General features: G+C 41.1%; 1 protein-coding gene across 4 annotated transcripts in view; it reads right to left on the minus strand.

The window, feature by feature from the left end:
* LOC149246465 (uncharacterized) overlaps window positions 1-20343 on the minus strand; it is a 250623-nt gene that overhangs the window by 174093 nt on the left and 56187 nt on the right. Inside the window, exons 2-4 of one of the 4 annotated variants that reach the window (XM_089457924.1) lie at window positions 11254-11320; window positions 10918-10971; window positions 10612-10725 (exon numbers count right to left, since the gene is read on the minus strand). In XM_089457924.1, the coding sequence (XP_089314050.1) occupies window positions 10612-10725; window positions 10918-10971; window positions 11254-11320 (235 nt within the window). The remainder of the gene's footprint in view (window positions 1-10611; window positions 10726-10917; window positions 10972-11253; window positions 11321-20343) is intronic. The other 3 variants (XM_089457925.1, XM_089457927.1, XM_089457926.1) reach the window with 3 other exon arrangements.

Raw genomic sequence — 20343 nt, forward strand, 5'->3', positions numbered from 1 at the left:
GAAGGGGACGCAGATGAGCGATACTCGATGGTATCCATGGTGTTAAAATTGGCAACCAGGGCAAAACTTCATGTGGGTCATCTTATTCATGGCTAATAATATTTTTATTAGATTCCTCTCGTCGAGAGGTGTAGGATTGATATAAAGATCATCCAATTCCGATAAGTATTCATGGAGATATGAATTTATTTTGATTATGGAATTATTATCAAGCCGACCTACAACTCATGTAGGCTCAGAAGCCCAACAGTCGCATCTATTCACCCACCAACGTTGTGTATAAATATAAGAGGACTTTTCCTCATTTGGACTCACTCATCTCATCACATCTCTCTCTCTCTACTGCACAGATATGAGTCTCTTCTCTACTGCGCTGAAATGGGTCTCTCTCTCTCACACATGTGAAGCCGGAAGCTGTTGAATTTGAAGCTACAACTGCAGAAGTAAAGATTGACTTGCGTGGCCTAGAAGATCTCCTCTTTGGAACTGCGCTGTAGATTCATCTGAACCTCCTTTGAAAGCCGCAACTTTTGGTGGTGGAATGAAGTCAATCCGACGAACGGTTTGCAAGATATCGACTACCCTAGTTTGAAGCCGGAAACTGTTGAAACTAAAGCTGCAACTGCAGAAGTAAAGATTGACTTGCGTGGCCTAGAAGATCTCCTCATTTGAACTGCGATGTAGGTTCATCTGAACCTCCTCTGGAATCCGAAACTTTTGGTGGTGGAATGAAGTCAATCCGACTGTCGGTTTGTGAGATATGGTCTGCCCTAGTTACTGATCTAGGGTTTGCTACTGCTGATATGAATCAAATTTATTGTACTATTTCTCTCTGCTGAATTATTGAAGATAAAAGAAGATTTGATCAAAGGGTTTCCCCACACATTGTGGGGTTTGTCCCTGGCTAGCCGCCACATCTTGTGTCTCTTGTCTTGGCTTGTTTTCTGTCAATCGTTTAATGTTCTATCTGCACTTTACTTTATGTACATGTGATTGCTAATCGGTGTAATATAATAATAAAAAGAAGTAAACTGTTATAAGCATAGAACATACCATAACTTAACATGGTATCGGAGCTGAGGTGAAGACAAAGCCCGAGCAAGAGCAAGAGCAATAATTGAAGAGAAGATTGGCAAGGCTATCCTAAAAGAACTATGGGGTCCTCAACACTCTTTCCTGCCGAAGACAAGCTCCGTGAGAAAGCTGACTATCACGGATGGAAGATGTCTATCGATCTAACCCTTGAAGATCAAGGAGTGTTGGACCATGTAAGAGGCAATATTGTTGAGCCTTCATCAAATGCATCTGCTGCTGCCTGGAACAAATGGAAAAATGGAGAAGTCAAAACAAAGAAGATCATCCGAGACTCTATCAACAAGCGCTTGGTGGCCTACATCTCTGATCTAGACACCTCCAAGGAAATCTACGACAGACTGGTGAGTTTATTTAAAGTTAATGATGCAAATTAAGTTTTGTTTCTTAGAAATAAGTTGAGGGAAATCAAGAAGGGTAAAGATGAAAGTATGCAAGCATACTTCTTAAGAATCACCGAGATCAAGAACGATCTCCTATCTATCGGGGAAACCATTACTGACAGAGAAATGGCACTCACAACTCTCGGAGGATTACCATCTGAATGGTATGTGTTCAGGACTACTCTTCTGAACAATAATGTAATTCCTAGTTTCGAGGAATTAATGGCTAGATGCATTCAAGAACAAACAAGGGTAGAAGAGCAGGAAATGCCCTTGCCTAAAGGTCCTCTTGTTGCTTTTTCTTCTCATGCTAAGAAAAGAAATAATTCTGGGTCTAAATCGAAAAGAAAGGTTGGATTTAAGGGTGGAAGAAAAGGACGATGTTTCATTTGCAATAAAGCAGGTCACTATGCAAGGGAATGCCCTGATAGAAAGGACTCTCACCGTGACGATGATCAAAATCCCTCTCATGGTAATCGAAGGAATGGAAAATTCAACAACAAAGGAAAAAGGAATGCGGGAAATCAAGGAAGAGGGCAACCATTCAAGAAGGCTAGAAATTCCAGGTATGAATCTAACACTGTTGACGATAAGCAGACTGAATATTATCTACCAGTTGCTCTATCTACCTTCGCTCCTTCGGACTCAATGGGAATTTGGCTCATTGATAGTGGTGCCTCAAGACACTTCACTGGTTACAAAGAAGTACTCTATAATCTGGTAGAGAAAGAAACTAACCTGGAAATTGTCCTTGGAGATGACATGAAATACCCAGTGAAAGGTGTAGGCAATGTTTCTCTTAAACTGAATCAAGGTAAGACGATTCACTTACAAGATGTATTATATGTACCTGATCTCAAAAAGAACCTGGTATCCATCTCGGCAATGGAAGACAAAGGCTACAAGGTAACCTTCAGCGATGGCAAGGTACGTATATGGAAAAATAATGTTAAAGATGCCTTTACTCTTGGGTTTAGTGTTGATTCATTATATCAGGTCAATGGAAGTTTGCTAGGTGTCATGTCTTATGACACATCTCTTCAGTCCGAACTTTGGCATTAGAGGTTTGCCCCCCTTCATTATAAAGCTATACTCGATGTAAGACAAATGGTAACAAGGATGCCCGAATTCCAAGTAGAGAAAGAAGGTGTATGTCTGGGATGTGCCAAAGGAAAGCTCAAAAGGGGACCATTCCCCTCAAGCCAAAGCAAGACCTCCGATATATTACAATTGGTTTACTCAGGCATACCTGAGGTTGGCATTAAGAGGGAGACTACTACACCACATACTCCTGAGCAGAATGGTGTGTTGGGAAGGAAGAACCGCACGATGATGGAAGCTGTCTGGGCCATGCTACATGATCAAAGACTTCTGAAGTTTCTATGGGCTGAAACTACAATCATTGTCGTATATGTACAAAATCGATGCCCTCATCAAGCATTGGGTTCCAAGACTCCTGAAGAAAAATTCACCGGTAAGAAACCTGATGTTTTTCATTTTAAAATTTTTGGAAGCCCTGTATACTTTCATGTGCCGAAAGAGAAAAGAAATAAATTGGGAGCATCTGGAAAGAAGGGAATTTTCGTGGGCTATGGTGAAAATACTAAAGGCTATAGAATCTATGTAGCCGGTCAAAGGGAAGTCATAATCAGTCATGATGTCACCTTTGACGAAGATATGGCTCTCAGCAAGGTGATCAATCTTCCGACTTTGAGGAGCTCTCAAGAAGCCGACACCAGGGAACCGAAAGAAAAGGATGATGAATCAATGCCTGATGTAGAAGAACCCATGGATCCGATTGATCCTCCTCCATATGAGCCTTCCTCTTCTAGGAATAGGCCTTCATGGCTTAAGGGGTTACTTGATGATGCTGAAGGACATGCTGCACCCCAAGGAACCTTTCTTGAAAGTAAGAAACCTAATAGGTATCAAGGATACATGTCCATCATGAGCACGATCATACAAAATGAGCCTTCGTCATTCTCAGATGCCGTCAAGCATCAAGTATGGAAGGATGCTATGACCGAAGAATATGAGTCTATCATAAAGAATGATGTTTGGGAAGTAGTTCCCAGACCCCAGGACAAGACTGTTGTTACTTCCAAATGGCTTTACAAGATAAAGCATGCAGCAGATGGAAGCACGGAAAAGTATAAGGCTCGTTTTATTGCTCGAGGTTTCTCCCAAAAGGAAGGTATAGACTATGATGAGATATTTGCACCTGTTGCCAGATATACGACCATCCGCTCGATCATAGCCCTTGCCGCTTCACAAGGATGGAACCTACATCAGATGGATGTTAAGACCGCGTTCTTGCATGGTTCTATCAAAGAAGAGGTCTATGTGGAGCAACCTTAAGGATTTGAGATTTATGATTGAAAATCTCATGTATGCAGGTTGAAGAAGGCTCTCTATGGGCTGAAGCAAGCACCCCGAGCATGGTATGAGAGGATCAATAGCTACTTGATGAAGCTGGGATTCACTAGGAGTGAAGCTGATCCTAACCTTTACTTTAGGGTTGAAGATGACAAGCCTCTCATACTGGTGTTGTATGTGGATGATCTCTTTCTAACAGGTGCAAACCCTCTCATTCACAAATGTAAGAGGGAGATGGCTTCTGAATTTGAAATGAAGGACCAAGGACTTGAAGTGTGGCAGAAGCCAAGGGAAATTTTCCTATCTCAAGGAAAATATGTGGCAAATATATTGGAAAGATTCGGTATGATGGACTGCAAGCCTGTGACTACCTCGAGGATCTTAACTTTTAGAAGTTATATGGTAGTGATGTCGGACCAGACTTGGAAAATGCCTCTGAGTTTCAAAAACTCATTCGCTTTGATGTTCTTGGTGAACCTCCATCCGAACATATGTTTTGCAGTTAGCATTGTGAGCTCATATTTGGTTGAGCCTCACTGGATTGATGCCAGGAATCTTCTGAGATGTCTTCAGGACAAAATCTCTCATGGATTAAGATACACTGCCGGAGATGTGAGACTACTTGGATATACTGATGTTGATTGGGCAGGCAGTGTGGTTGACCGTAAGAGCACTTCCGGGTAGTGTTTCACCTTGGGATCTGCTTCGATATCCTGGATGAGCAGGAAGCAGAATTCGGTGGCTTTGAGCACCGCCGAAGCAGGATATATTGTTGCTAGCATAACCTCGTGTGAGGCAATCTGGTTGCAAAAGCTCTTCAGTGAGCTGTTTGGATTTACATTGGATACCACTGTGATTCTCTGTAACAACCAGAGGTGGGATTTGATTATTGAGGAATCCCATATTCGTCAATTGCTCCAGCAGATAGACATCATCTGGGATATGGTAAGTCGATGAGCAAGGAAGCTCCATCACATTAAGATGATGTACAGGTTGATACACCTTGTCAAAGCCCCGAGGAAAGATCTAATCTGGGATTTTCCCAAACGACTTGGAGTCGACAAGAAACCCTTGTACAAGGGTCCTGCATGTTGCATACATTGAGCTTTGGGAGCTCTGAGGGCTTGCAGTTCCTATTGGAGCAACATATGACCACAGGGTGACTCACCCTCCCCTGGTGGTGCACACTGGAACAAGATGATTCGCTCTCTTGTGGGACAAGATGATTCGCTCTCTTGTGGAACAGGATGATTCGCTCTCCTATGTAGTAGGATGATTAGTTCTCCTGTGAGGCCTGGATTGATGTGTTCTCCATGGCAGCCTGGATTGATGTGTTCTCCACGGCGATTGTAGCAGGATTGATGTGTTCTCCTGTGAGACCTGGATTGATGTGTTCTCCATGGCAATTGTAGCAGGATTGATGTGTTCTCCAGTGAGGACAGGATTGATTAGTTCTCCTGTCGAGGCATCCTACCCATGCAATCTGGGACTCATGGGAAGTACCTCTCATCTGATCAATGAGCAGGGAAATGAAGTTAGGGACCATAGTAGTACCAATGGATGCATCGTTGTAACTACCGTACTCCCTACGCTAGGATGACCTCCATTGATCTGGGATCAATGATACTGGTCTGGGACCAGTGGTAGGAGTTGTACCATACTATGACGCTGACTTCGGGTCGGTTGAGACTGGTCTGGGATCAGTGGTACATACTCTGAGACTGACTTTGAGTCAGTGGAGGATGATATTGGTCCTGGACCATTGGAGTTGTACTCACTATGACGCTGACTTTGGGTTGGTTGAGACTGGTCTGGGACCAGTGGTACATACTCTGAGACTGACTTTGAGTCAGTATGATACATCCTCGATCATTTCTTCTTCTTCATAATTCGGACAAAAGCAGAGCGGAACAGAACAATGCAAGAGCAGAGCAGAACAGAACAAAACAGTACAGATCAATGCAGGGCAGAACAAGACAAAGCAGAACAGGCAAAATAGAGCAAAGCGGGGTAAGGGTCAGGCTGTACAAGGCAGTGCATTTGATGGATGAATAGTAACGACCGATAGACAGATTGCAGATGAAGTTCTCCATGGTTGAGAGGGAGTGTTAAAATTGGAAACCAGGGCAAAACTTCATGTGGGTCATCTTATTCATGGCTAATAATATTTTTATTAGATTCCTCTCGTCGAGAAGTGTAGGATTGATATAAAGATCATCCAATTCCGATAAGTATTCATGGAGATATGAATTTATTTTGATTATGGAATTATTATCAAGCCGACCTACAACTCATGTAGGCTCAGAAGCCCAACAGTCGCATCTATTCACCCACCAACGTTGTGTATAAATATAAGAGGACTTTTCCTCATTTGGACTCACTCATCTCATCACATCTCTCTCGCTCTACTGCGCAGATATGAGTCTCTTCTCTACTGCGCTGAAATGGGTCTCTCTGTCACACATGTGAAGCCGGAAGCTGTTGAATTTGAAGCTGCAACTGCAGAAGTAAAGATTGACTTGCGTGGCCTAGAAGATCTCCTCTTTGGAACTGCGTTGTAGGTTCATCTGAACCTCCTTTGAAAGCCGCAACTTTTGGTGGTGGAATGAAATCAATCCGACAAACGGTTTGCAAGATATCGACTGCCCTAGTTTGAAGCCGGAAACTGTTGAAACTGAAGCTGCAACTGCAGAAATAAAGATTGACTTGCGTGGCCTAGAAGATCTCATTTGAACTGCGTTGTAGGTTCATCTGAACCTCCTCTGGAAGCCGAAACTTTTGGTGGTGGAATGAAGTCAATCCGACTGTCGGTTTGTGAGATATGGTCTGCCCTAGTTACTGATCTAGGGTTTGCTACTGCTGATATGAATCAAATTTATTGTACTATTTCTCTCTGCTGAATTATTGAAGATAAAAGAAGATTTGATCAAAGGGTTTCCCCACACATTGTGGGGTTTGTCCCTGGCTAGCCGCCACATCTTGTGTCTCTTGTCTTGGCTTGTTTTCTGTCGATCGTTTAATGTTCTATCTGCACTTTACTTTATGTACATGTGATTGCTAATCGGTGGAATATAATAAGAAAAAGAAGTAAACTGTTATAAGCATAAAACATACCATAACTTAACACATGGGGACTCACATGCCTATCCCTCTTATACATCACTTACAGGCACAGACGACTTGGTTGTTGTCCTTTGACACTTTGGGCACGAGCAGCTGGGGACAGGGAGCTCACCCGAGATATTGGGATGACACCCAATGCACTAGGGGAGAGACTTCTCAGTGGTGGCATTGGGTCAATACACGAGTTGACAACCACAAGTCGGGGGATGAGTTGATCATTTGCAGGGGAGGCATATCGTTCATCAGTGAGCCTACGTCTAGGGAGCAAGTCATGAGGGAGACATGTATCACCCTTTCCACAAGGCATGTCAGGACCATGCATGAGCAGAGGATACCGTGTACGATTGAGGCAATTTCCCAGTATGTGTCCAACCTCCAGACATTGTATTGGCACATTATCGAGAGGGCGGATCACAGACCCAGGGGAGATGGTTGGCAGGGACAAGAGGAGTCCACATACCCTGAGTCGATTACGAGTATTGGATACCCATCTTTTGGTTACATTCAGGGGGTAGCTCTTTGGCACATGGGGCTCCCAACGATCATCGGTACTACACAGTGGCAGGCACAAGGCATATTAGCATGCATCATATTAGCCTGCGATATATGGAGCCTATATAGTGATCACATGCAGGGACTAGAGATGAGGGCCAGAGGGATTCCATCCATTGACAGGGCTATGCCGCAGCAGGTCTGGCTATGGGATGCAAGGATTCAGTTGATCGATAAATCACTCGTGATGAGCGGAGTCATGGCAGAAGGTGATATAGTTCGCTCATGGGATGACACATGGGGGTTCATAAAGGGTTTCATCATATGGGGAGGCAAACATTCTTTGTTGTTGCACATGTTCGGAAGTTAGATTTGGAAGGGTAAGCCTTGGTGCCATGGATATGCCCAGGCAAGATGTGTCTCACCTCTTTCATTACTCCACCATCGAGTTCCAGGAGAGGAGGATAGTCACTGTGCACGATGGGGAGTATGACATAGTCATAGTAGCGCAGCGTCAGCATGGTGGCACCACTCTGGGACTAGCAAGGAGCTGAGGCATCACAGCTCAATAACCTTTAGGGATGCGTCGGCTACTGCAAGGGGAGATCATACAGATCTTCCATTGGGCTTTAGTGAGTCACTGATGTAGCAGGGTACTTCTGGTAGTTTCACCGGGTAGGGTAGTGAATGAAGCGAGGGGAGCTTCTTGTTGGACAGGATTCCCTGGGATCTTGGTATTGAAGGATTCTTTTATATCAAGACAGTGCAAAGGTCAGGGACGATCCAGTGGCACATCTGGGACCCTAGCACATTTTGCAGTGACAATGGGGAGCAGCAGTTAGAGAGGATGCTTTCTTAGGCATTGCTTGAGGACAAGCGATTTTTGGTGCATTAGAGGAGCTTGCTGGATGAGGATGCCACCTAGGAGAGTGAGCACATTTTGGAGCACCCAGCTTTGAGGTTGCTTGAGGGCAAGCAACATTTGGGAGGGGAGGAATGTCATGTCCCTTCTCAAACACATTTGTAACAGGGTGTTTCCACACATTTTTGCACAATTTTGGCTAGGGAATGAACTCAGCATTTTTTACTTAGGGACTTAGGAGGAAATTCGAATTAACTTGGTTGCTAGTGGAAGGTGGGGACCACCCACGTGGGAATTCGAACTAGGCCATTGGAATGGTTTGGAGGGAATTTGAAGTGCTAGATGGAGGGGCCCACATGAGGCAAGGAAGGCCCACAAAGATAGAAGGAGGAGAGAGCTCTCATTTGGATTCATTCTTACACCTTGCAATCAAAATTACTTGATTGTTCGCTCTGCTGTTTAGTTGAGTCAACCGGTTGTTTAGCCACGAATCTCTCAAGCGGGAGATTCAACCTCTACTTCGGGGGACCATCCGTGCCCGCCCTAGAGAGGCAGTTCCATAATTATTTCAGGAGTTTCGGGAGTGTGTTACGGCACTATCATTCAGCCACAACAGGGAGTGCGTATTTCTGGCTAGCTGGAGAATACGCAAGGGGGGTTTGGAGCTATCAGTGATCAAGGATTTGCCGAGAGAGTTAGAGGATTGGGAGAGTAGAAAAGGGACAACCTTTCTCGCGAGTTTGGAGCCAGTAGAGCCAACATCCCAGCAGTTCGATTTACAATTACCTTGGTCTACGCAAAGAGCCATCACTAGGCTCACGTGGGAGTTGGAGGAATGAATTATAGAGCTGGAGCTGGCCGGGAGAAATAGGAGATCACTTGGAGGGCCATTTGAGGAGGATTGTTGGAGTTGGGATAGCACAGGTTGACAAGATAAGTCACAACAATAGAATTCGAAATTGGAGGAGGGCCAAGCTGTGAAGGGTCAATTTTTGAAGATTGGAACAAAAGGAAACCCTTTCTGGGTTTTGGGCAAGGATCACACTTCTAATTTTATAGAATTTTCTGGGCAGATCTAAGGGGTCAAACAGGGGTCCCAACTCAACCAGCAACTAGAGGAGCTAAGGGGAATTTGGGCCAAAATTCCGAGGTCAACATTTGGCCAATTCCTTTGTGGGTTTTTCTTGGTTTAAGCCAATGAGCAAGGAGCTGAAATCTCATAATTTTCTAAGCACGGGAAGCAGTGATTCCAACCCTTCGAAGTTAGTAGACAGCAGTTTTCTTGGGCAACGCAGTTCAGTTTGGTGAAGCAGTTGTAGTAGCCTTGAGTTCAACATTTTCTCACCTGGGTTTTGTCATGCTTGTCCATTGAGACAAACCCAGGTGCACCATTCTATTTTACTATTGTATTTGCTCTTGAAGAAGTAATAAAATGGCTCAACAATTCTCTATTTCCAATGTTTCCATGGGTGCTTAATGTATATTTCATTTTTCTAATTGTTGGATTGTTTGCATGCTTTGTAATTGTATATCACTTACATTCCTGTTTAGGATCATCACATTGGAGTCTGTTGAGGTAGGAGCCTCCTGTGGGTTGTAGCCTACAAAAAACATATGGGAGTTGGAGCTTCCTTGCATGTTGCAGCTTGCAGAAAATTGAGGTAACAGCCTCCTGTAGGTTTGAGCCTACAGAAAATCAGATGTAATAAGGGAGTAGGAGCTTTGCCTTTGCATCACAACAATAACAAAATCGTGGTTTTCTCCCTTTATGGGTTTCCACTAATATCTGGTGTCAATATGTGTTGTTATTATGTGTTGATGTGATGTTTTGCTTTACTTAGTACTTGTTGTTCACATATTCAATCTATTGGTCATTATTTGTTAAGTTGTTCATTTAATGTTTTAACTAATGAGGTTTAAACAAAATAAATTAATGTCCATAAATGTACTAAACTGATTCACCACCCCCCCCAGGTTAGTCAAGTTTTCATCAAGGGAATAGCAAAACAAGAAAACTACTTGTGTTTGAGAGTTTGCACATGCGTATAGCAGCAACAAATCATTTTTGTAATGATGCATGGAAATTATCCAGACTCCAGATTCCTAATTTCTTATGAATACTGTCTCGAAATGTGGTTTTGTGCTCAAACAAAGAATAAAAATGAATAGAATGGAGAACTGTATATTCAGTTTTTCATAGAAAATGGACTGTGTTTTGACACCTCGATTCTTAACAAATGATTCAAATATATTCTAGGAAGAAAATGAATTTTAATTTTCTACCTGACTCTCCAGAGTCTTATTAAGTTCAGCGTTTTTTCCTCTCTCTAGAGTGAGTTGTGTCAACAATGCCTCCTTCTCTTGTTCAAATCTTTCACAAGCTTCAGATCCTACATACTGCCCATGGCCAAATCTGAAGTCAATGTCAGCTTTCACAGAAGAGCTAACTTAGTTTTCAGACTTCCTTGTTAATAAAATGCTAGCAAGATTTCCAGTAAACAAAAATCAAGTCAATCAAAACAAAGCTATTTATTAAAAATGAATGATGAATACTTCCATATTCGTTCCAAGGATTTCAATTGTACTAACCAATAGGCTTAGACAAGCATTCCCATACTGCTCACTTATCTGCAACCAACACCCCTAATTACATTAAAACCAACTAAAATGTTAAGCACCAAGAGGGAAATATATAATTATATCTTTAGAAGATGCAGAAGAACTTTCTCAACACTAGATCCAAGAACATATATACAGGCACACTGAAAAAACAAAATTAAAATAACCAATTGAATAAGAGAAAGAGCTAAGCAGCAAACTTGCTCTATGTGCATAAGAAGGAATGACTCTACAAGGGAAAGAGTTGCAGCTATTTCATCAACAATGATAAGTGGTTATCTGAGATATAATGGCAAAAATGTTGACCTGACTGAATTGTTGAAGAAATTTCACAACTGCAGAAGCAAGTTGACCATGGAGGTCATCAACACGCCTGTAAAATGAAATCCGAGAAAGAGCATACATCAATGGATATCCTTACACTCAGTGTTAATAAAAGCAGGAATTTAACTCTTCCTCATGTGAAAAAACACACTAACAGATAATTCCATCATTTTACTTAACAATACTTCAAGTATTTGAAAAACACCAATATAACAATATTTCAAATACTTGAAATGCCTCAATATCTATGTACATTGTAATATTAAAACATCAGATTATTGTGTTTAAATTGACAACTATTAAGACCCTAACACCAATTATTTAAAGAAAGGTAGTTAAACTGTTACATGGACATATCATTATGAATTAAATTATCCATGCCCATCTGTATTTTACAACAAAAAATTCATATATAGAAAAGATATCATGCTCCCAAAGAGGTCCATTAAACCCAGGTTGATGATGGCCACAGAAGCCAAAAAAGAAATTTCAGATTGAGGAAACAATTCAGGAAAGTAATAAAGTTTTTCTTTCTGCTAAATTTTTTCTCTACACTTGATGCAAAAGTCCTAATCATGAGAATAACACCCTAAGGACAACTATAGGCAAGCCAGCAGGGTCATCTCAGTGGCTTTGCCTTTTTCTCTTTAGACTATGGAGGTTCTAGTCAAGGGAGGTTTCCCTGAAGTCAACTAAGCTCAAGATGTTTTAGTGTGTGTGGGAGCAAGAGAGAACTTAGTGAAGTTATTATCTGATTTAGTGATTATGATTAATGTTCTGCAAAGTTGGAAACTCACAAACTAAAACTAGATTTCCAATTAGCCTTAAAGATTAACCAATGTAACACAAGGCTAAAGCAAACCAAATAGATCCAATATCGTGCTATGAAGATCAACTCGCTTGTGAAAGATAAAAGACCAATTATAAATCTATTATAAAAATAATAAAATGCAGAAATTTCAGATTTAAAAAGATCTGTGCACAACCTGTTGCCTCCCAAATTGAATTTAATGGTAAAAACCCTAATCCACAAGGTACAACTCAACACTATCACCTACGCAACCAATCCTCTCCACATTAGGATAGCTCTCTTCCAAGTTCCAACTAAATGTAAATGCCATTAGGTAGATCACATTAAGCATCATCTTCTAGCTTCACAGTAACTCATAGAATTCATACAATTTGCCAAGTTTTAGTATGGTGGGGGCATCATCAACCCCTATTACATGTGCCAACACCCAAGAAGAGAAGTAGTTCTCAAGAAAGCCCATCAAGGAGTAGTTGTAGAGATAGATGGTATGGTTTTGGGGAGATAACTTCATGAATTTTATTGCATAGCCATGTTAGGTTGTTTTAAAATATTTGTCCACATAAGCACCTTCGTTGAGGGGTCATTTATGCATTGTGTTGCCCATTCCAAAAGTATTTCTTACTACTTCACCTGCCTTTTTCCTTGTTTTTTTTGTTTCCTTTTTTTATTTCATTTCATCGAGTCCCATTTTTTATGTATATGCATTTCACCGCATGGAACTTAAGATAGTTTCATTTAGTCCTTTTTAGGTATGTAATTTCTTGCATAGGACTTGGGGTAATGGCCTAATGGCAAAAGGACATTGCTCAAGCTTTACTTTGACTTTTGACATTTCATTAATATTTTTTTTATTTGTTTTGCATTTTGACCTTTACATCTTGCTCTTTCCTTCTTTTTTATTCAGCTGCATCAACCTCGAGCTTATAGCTCATTCTCATGAGACTATCAAGCACGAACCATTTTGTGACATATAACAACCAACCATGAGCAAGATAATAGAAATAAGGAAGAATGGAAAGTGTTATGGATTGGGATATGGGTATACTACACCTTTCAAAGCCCCCAGTAGTACAACTCAACCCAAGAGTGACAACACTTATCTAGAAGATGATGATGACTGCCAACTTGCCAAGGTAACGCAAGGCAGAAAGCACAAATTTAGAGCATCATGATGCATTATACAACTCAACCCATAATCAACACTTTCATGAAAAGTACATAAGGCATTAACACTCAATATGAAGAAAGGAAATAATGTATCTCATTTATGGCAAGCACCATAATCATCAATGTCGATGAGCTGAGAAAACTGTGGGAAGCATCACTGGTCAACAATTGTGAAAAACCATGGATGTCATCTCTGGAACTGTTGTTTGCGGTCAAGATCATAGAAGAAAAATTTATCATCTAGTAACCCTTATATGTCAACGGGTAACATGAATCACTTTCATAGCACGCTCCCTGTTGTCGCATTAACTTGTTTATTTCTGGTAACATCGGATGTGCTCTAAGCCTCAAAATTTGTTGAGAGGCTTGGACACATGTATTCCACAATACCCAGAAATCGTTTTGGAAAATTCCACCCGGAGACAGTTTTATTAAACTAATTAATTATTTTTAATGGGTGCCTAAGTCTAAACTTAGGGAATTAAAATAATTAAAGGGTATTAATCTAACTGTGGGTGAAACTTCTAGAAGAAGACGAGGATCAAGCCAAAATGATCTGAGCCATTGATTAGGATCTAATCTGGGTTGTTGATTATCAACAGAAGAATTATAAGAGAAGGCTTGAGGGACATTTGGAAAATACATCGAGTAGATATTAGAAGATCAAATTTCTGAAGCACAGCGGTTGTCGAGAAGAGAATTCGAAGTGATCTTTTGCAGTGTGGGGCAGAGATAGTTCTAGTTGGAGATTTCCCCTGATCTGGGAATACTCAGCAAAGGAGGCAGAGAGAGATCCGAGAGAGGCAACGCAGAGGCTAAGCTGGCCAGCGTAGGCTGACACAGAGGCAGCGCAGAGCCTTGAGGAGGTCCGTATTTTCACTGAAGGAATCGATTTCTGAAGCCAGAAGCTGGGGTGTGAGACCAAGAGGTGGAAATCAAAGTTCCTCGCAGGCAAATCGATCAACAGAGAGAGTGACATTGTCCCAAGACGTTGTAACATTGGGCTAACACAGTGACTACGCAAAGGTAGCAAGGGGTAAGCCATTATGTGGCTAGATCAGTCGGGATTGCCTGTGATAGTGTGAGGTACTTCTCACTATTCTTCTGTTAGTAATATTCTCTGTACTGGATAGCCAGCAAGGCATCCAGAGATTGTATACATAAACTACTGCATAATAATACAAACCCTCAACTGCAGCACTAGTTTTCCCACAATATGTTTTCCCGGGGACACTTGTCCAAAAATAACTGTGTAGATGTGTGTGATGTTCATTTCTCTCTTGTGTTGTATTTAGTTTCTGCAATTTTTATTTGTGTAGGCTGTGTTGGTATCATCCCAAGACCCCTTTTTCCTCCTAAAAACATGTCATTTACCCATTCCTTTTCATCATATATTCCTTAGAATCCTTGAAAATTAATTATTAATAGTCTTATAGTTATTAAAATGCATTGGAATTGATTTAGGGATTTTATGTTGAAGAATTAGAAGTTTTTGGTGAAATGGTTACAGGAAGTTCCAACATCCTGTAATGAGCTCATTGTTTGACATGTGTCACAGCAGCTGGACTAGAGCGAAAGGCATGGATGAAAAATAGAATGTCCAAGGATGGACAAACACCTATCTTACAGCCGGATCGACTCTCCTACATGCGCAGTCAACCCAGGTCAAAGCATGGCACACTGGCGATAAAGGCAGAAACAACAGCTCATCCTATCTTGATTTAGTTTTTGTTCTTTTTGATCAGTTAGGATAGAAACATTTTGAAAAGCTTGATGTAATAAAAGCGGCAACAGCCAAAGTCCGAATGTACATTCATTAATGACATGGTTATGTAAATACAGTCGGAGTAATGGATAGAGGTTAATCGTTGTATCGTTCCAAAGACTCTGTTTTGAAACTTAATACTAAGAACCAGTTACAGTTCCGATTTGTGTTTCGTGCATTGATCTGATCTTCAGTCGATTATAGTCCAATGTACCTCTGGAGTGCGGACGGGCCCTGCGCTCAACCGGTACACTGTTCTCTCATTTTATTTGCACTTAGGTTATTGTGTGGTTTGCACAGTAGTCACACTTGATTAGATTTCGATTTCAATAGATATTAAAGGGTTTGCACAGCAGTTACAATTACTTGGGTTTCTATTTCCATAGCTTTCGACTTCCATTGAATGTATATGGTTTGCGCTTATGGTTGGTTTGCATTTATGGTAATGCTGGACAGTCACCACTGAGATCTGGAAGGGCGTCCTGTAAGGGATTCGATCCCTGTGTGTCTTTTCAAAGCACTGTCATAAACTTTGCTTTTATTTCACAATTCATTTATGATCTCTGTATATTTTGATATTGCATAAATGTTAGCGAATGCTGGGTGTTTACTGAACAAGGGTTTTATGTGTAATGTCTTTGTAAGAAGATTGAGACCATTGTTGCGGTGATACGCAGTGTTTAGTTTCGGTGTGTGATTTGGTAAATGCATTTAATGATAGCATTGTAATCAGGTATATTAGCAGAGTGACCTGAGTGTTTGAATGATAGGTGACATATTCCAGTCTTCCGTAAAGAAGCCCTGTGACCTACATCATAACCACTTAGCCAACAATCCTTTATGTCTATATATTTTAGACGCATGCCTCTAAGCTTACGCATCCTGGTCGATATTAAATTTAGTCTAGCCTAGTACCCTAGCTAGAACACTACATTTTGGCGCCGTTGCCGGGGAGGCGTACTTAAAGGATTCAAACAAAAAGAAAAAAAATTCAACACACAAAAATAAACAAAAACACAGTTAGAAATCATGTTCATTTATGCCTAGATTTAGAGACAATCAAGGGAGATTTGTAAAAACCCCCCACCATCTAAAAACTAACCCATCATCATCAGGAGCAGACTCTGTAGGGAATACAACACCAGCTGAGGAAGATATCCAGACATTGGAAGAAAGATTTTACTCAGGACAGAAACTTACTCTTATTGAGAGGGAAACTTTATTCACACATAAATCGCAGAAGAAGCCCTTTTCTAGACCTTCTACACAAGGAAAAAGTAGTACAGTTACCGAACAATCTTCTTTTCTCCTTTTTCCACCAAGTGACACTGACACAGAGAGACCAATTAGAATGACTGAGGAAGGATCTGGATCAGTACCTCGCCAAGGAGATGAGGAGGAGTCAACTTTTAAGTTCCCTATACAAGAACCACAGGAGGATGAGGAGATCAAAATGAAAAATATACCCCCATCCGTGCTACCCAATTTCTATGGTATGGCTTCGGAGGATCCGGACTCTTTCTTGTTCGAGTTTGACATTGTATGTCGAACTTATGGCTATACAGATGATGCCCATCGGCTTAGATTGTTCCCAGCCACACTAAAGGCATCAGCCTTGAAATGGTTCATGGGGCTTGGTGAGCATGCTATAGTTGATTGGGATGGTATGAGGAGAATATTTCTAAGGAAATATCAGCCTTATTGCAGATCCAAAGACTCTAAAGATGATATCTTTAGAATGAGTCAGCAAGAGGATGAAACCTTAGAGGAATATCTAGAACGGTTTGTCTACAACTTACAAAAATCTAAACACCGAACTATGCCTCCTGATCTGGTCCGCACAATATTCTTGAAAGGTATCCGAGAGGAATACATGGATGATCTCAACTTAATGGGCAAAGGTGACATTTCTGCCTTACCCTTTGAAGAAATCGCTGAGTTGTGCGAAAAGTATTCAAGGAGTAAAGCTAAAATGGGAAAGAGAGGCCTGTCATCAAGGGTCACAAAATCTGCCTCTGCAAGTGTCACTAGGGCCGAAATAGGGAATCTTTTAGAAGAGTTTAAAACAGATTTGTTAAGCACTCTAGGGAACCAAATTGATACTTTAAAAGCCAAGAAGAAACAAGAAGATGAAGATCATATCATGGCTATTTTCTGCCCAAAGTGCCGAAAGAAACATGCATTAAAAGATTGCCCTCTAGAGAATATCCAAGTTTGTGCTTTCTGTACTGAACATCATGATATGTTTAACTGTCCTAAAGTTAAAATTTTGCAGAACTGTAATATGGCAGCCAGTACAGAGATGGAAAACGTGTATTATATGGGCACAAAGCGACCATGGCAGCCAAGGCAAGCACCCCAAGGTATGTTTCCTAATCAAAATCTGCAATTTCCTATGAATGATCAAATGTATGCACAAAACTCATGGAATGTACCCATGCCATGGCAGCATCAAAACCAACCACAAAACCAATGGAGACCGTCTCAACAGTACTCCCAATCTTATAATGCATATCCTCAATCATACCCACCTTACTCACAGCCATATCAACAGTACCAACAGCCATATCCATCACATTCTCAACCATATCAGCAGCATCCTCAGCAAGTTGTCTATCAGCCCCAACCTCCTCAACAAGCACTGCCTGCTCCTCCACCAATAAATGCACCACAGCTGCAATTTCCAGCTAACTCACAACCTCCCAGACCCACTCAAATTCCTGCTCAAACTGTCCCAAATCCGAATAATAGAGCAGAGAGGCCAGCCTATAACGTAGAGGAAGGAACCTCATATTCCACACTGCCTTTGCAAAACATTAATTTGAGGTCTGGTAGGGTGCTCCACAAGGATTCTCCAATAACAGATAAGCAAGAAGAAAACTCAGAAAAGGAAAATGAAATGACAAATCAAACAAAACCAAACAGTGATACCAAAGACAAACAGATGCAACCACTGCATCCACCTTTTCCAGACCGATTGGTCCAAGTAAAACCACCACTGTCTATACCACAATTTGATGTCTTAGATGAGCTTAAAAATGTCTACATAAAAATCCCACTGCTGCAAGCTATCAAAGACATTCCTATCTATACCAAAGCCATTAAAGACATGTGCCTCAAGAAGCCTGCTAGGAGAAGACTTGATCCTCAAACCATTCATGTTTTAGGAAATTTAGCAGGCCTTATGACCAATACCATCTCCATGGAGAAGTATGTTGATCCTGGCATTCCCAAAGTGACCACCATCATTAACAACATACGGATTCCAAACACTTTGATAGATCTTGGAGCCGCAATCAATGTCATGACTCTTGAAACCATGAGAACACTCCAGCTCATGAATTTGCAACATACCACGATTGTTCTTGAACTAGCTGATAGATCCAAAGTCATTCCTGAAGGGATTTTGGAAGACATCATTGTCTCACTGGACTCTTGGGAGTATCCAGTGGATTTCTTAGTCCTTCAACCCAAATCCAATTTAGGAGGACACCCTATCATTCTAGGTAGACCATGGTTAGCGACTGCTGATGCATTTATAGGATGTCGATCAGGCAACATGATCAATAAATGGCAGTGGAAAACAACTCACCCTTTATCCATCGGCACAATCACCAGCAGTAACACATAACTTGTGGCTTGATGATAAATTTAATGATAAAGAAGAAGTACAATCTGTTTTTAGCATTGACCAAATCTATGATTTCCAGGAAGACAATAATGATTTGGTAGAATTATTTCTTTCTCAACCTGATATGTCTGAAAACTTGAGAAATGAACAATATCATGCTGCAGATTTACTTCTGGCTCAAAACTTTCAAGAAACATGCTCTATCCAATCATTGCAAACTACATTTCACGACATTTTTCCAGTTCAATCCATCACCAATACACAGAGTCAAATCATAGAGATCAGTCCAGGGAAAACTCTGAACATAGGCAACCACCTAGACTCATCTCAACAAGAGAAATTGATTAAACTCTTGAGAAAATACCAAAAAGCTTTTGCTTGGGACTATACCGACATGCATGGGATTCACCCCGACACATGCACTCACCACATCTATACAGATAGCACCATTAAACCAGTGAGGCAACCACAGAGAAGAATGAACCCCATGCTCCAAGATATTGTCAGAGAGGAGTTGCAAAAACTTTTGAGAGTTAATTTTATATATCCTATCTCTGACAGTCAGTGGGTATCCCCATTGGTGATAGTGCCCAAGAAGAATGGTAAGTGGCGCATTTGTGTTGATTACAGACAGTTGAACAAAGCAACGCTCAAAGACTACTTCCCACTGCCATTTATTGATCAAGTGTTAGACACCCTAGCTGGCAAATCATCATTTTCTTTTCTTGATGGTTTCAGTGGCTATAACCAGATCAGGATAGCCTCTGAAGACCAGGACAAAACCACATTCACCTGTCCTTGGGGGACCTATGCCTACAATGTTTTGCCATTTGGACTTTGTAACGCACCAGCTACATTTCAGAGAGCTGTGTTAGCTATTTTCGCTGATTTAATTCATGATTGTGTTGAAGTCTACATGGATGATTTTTCAGTATATGGCAATTCATTTGAACATGCATTAGAAAATCTTGAGAGAGTTTTGAAAAGATGTATTGAAGCTAACCTGTCCCTCAGTAATGAAAAGTGCTTTATGATGTTAAACGAAGGGATAGTGCTAGGCCACTATATTTCTTTTCAAGGCATCCAGGTTGACCCAGCCAAGATCCAGATCATAGCTGATTTGCCAATCCCACAGAATCAAAGAGAGGTAAGAAGTTTTCTTGGGTATGCAAGCTATTACCGCAGATTTATTGAAAATTTTAGTAAGATAGCTTTACCTTTGTTTAAACTTCTAACCAAAGATGTACTTTTCAACTGGAATGAGAACTGCCAACAAGCATTCGAACAACTCAAAAAGAAACTATCCACCGCACCAGTCTTGAGAGGGCCTAATTGGAGCCTACCATTTCATATCTTTACAGATGCATCCGACACTGCAGTAGGTGCATCCTTAGGCCAAAAAGAGGAATCTTGTACTTATGCCATTTATTTCATTAGTAAAAATCTAACACCTGCAGAGCTCAACTACACAGTTACAGAAAAGGAAACACTTGCCATCATTTATGCTGTGAATAAATTCCGACATTACATAACTGGTTATGAAGTCTTTGTACATACTGATCATTCGGCCATTAGACATTTAATGAACAAACCAATAACTAGTGGCAGAGTTACCAGATGGTTACTATTGTTAAAGGAATTTAACATCACAGTGTTAGATAGACCAGGCAAGGAGAACCAGGTGGCAGATTTTCTCTC

This window comes from Pinus tabuliformis, chromosome 7 (assembly GCF_031772625.1).
Source record: "Pinus tabuliformis cultivar Carrire ecotype Pingquan chromosome 7, CPIR1, whole genome shotgun sequence".
Classification (NCBI taxonomy): domain Eukaryota; kingdom Viridiplantae; phylum Streptophyta; class Pinopsida; order Pinales; family Pinaceae; genus Pinus; species Pinus tabuliformis.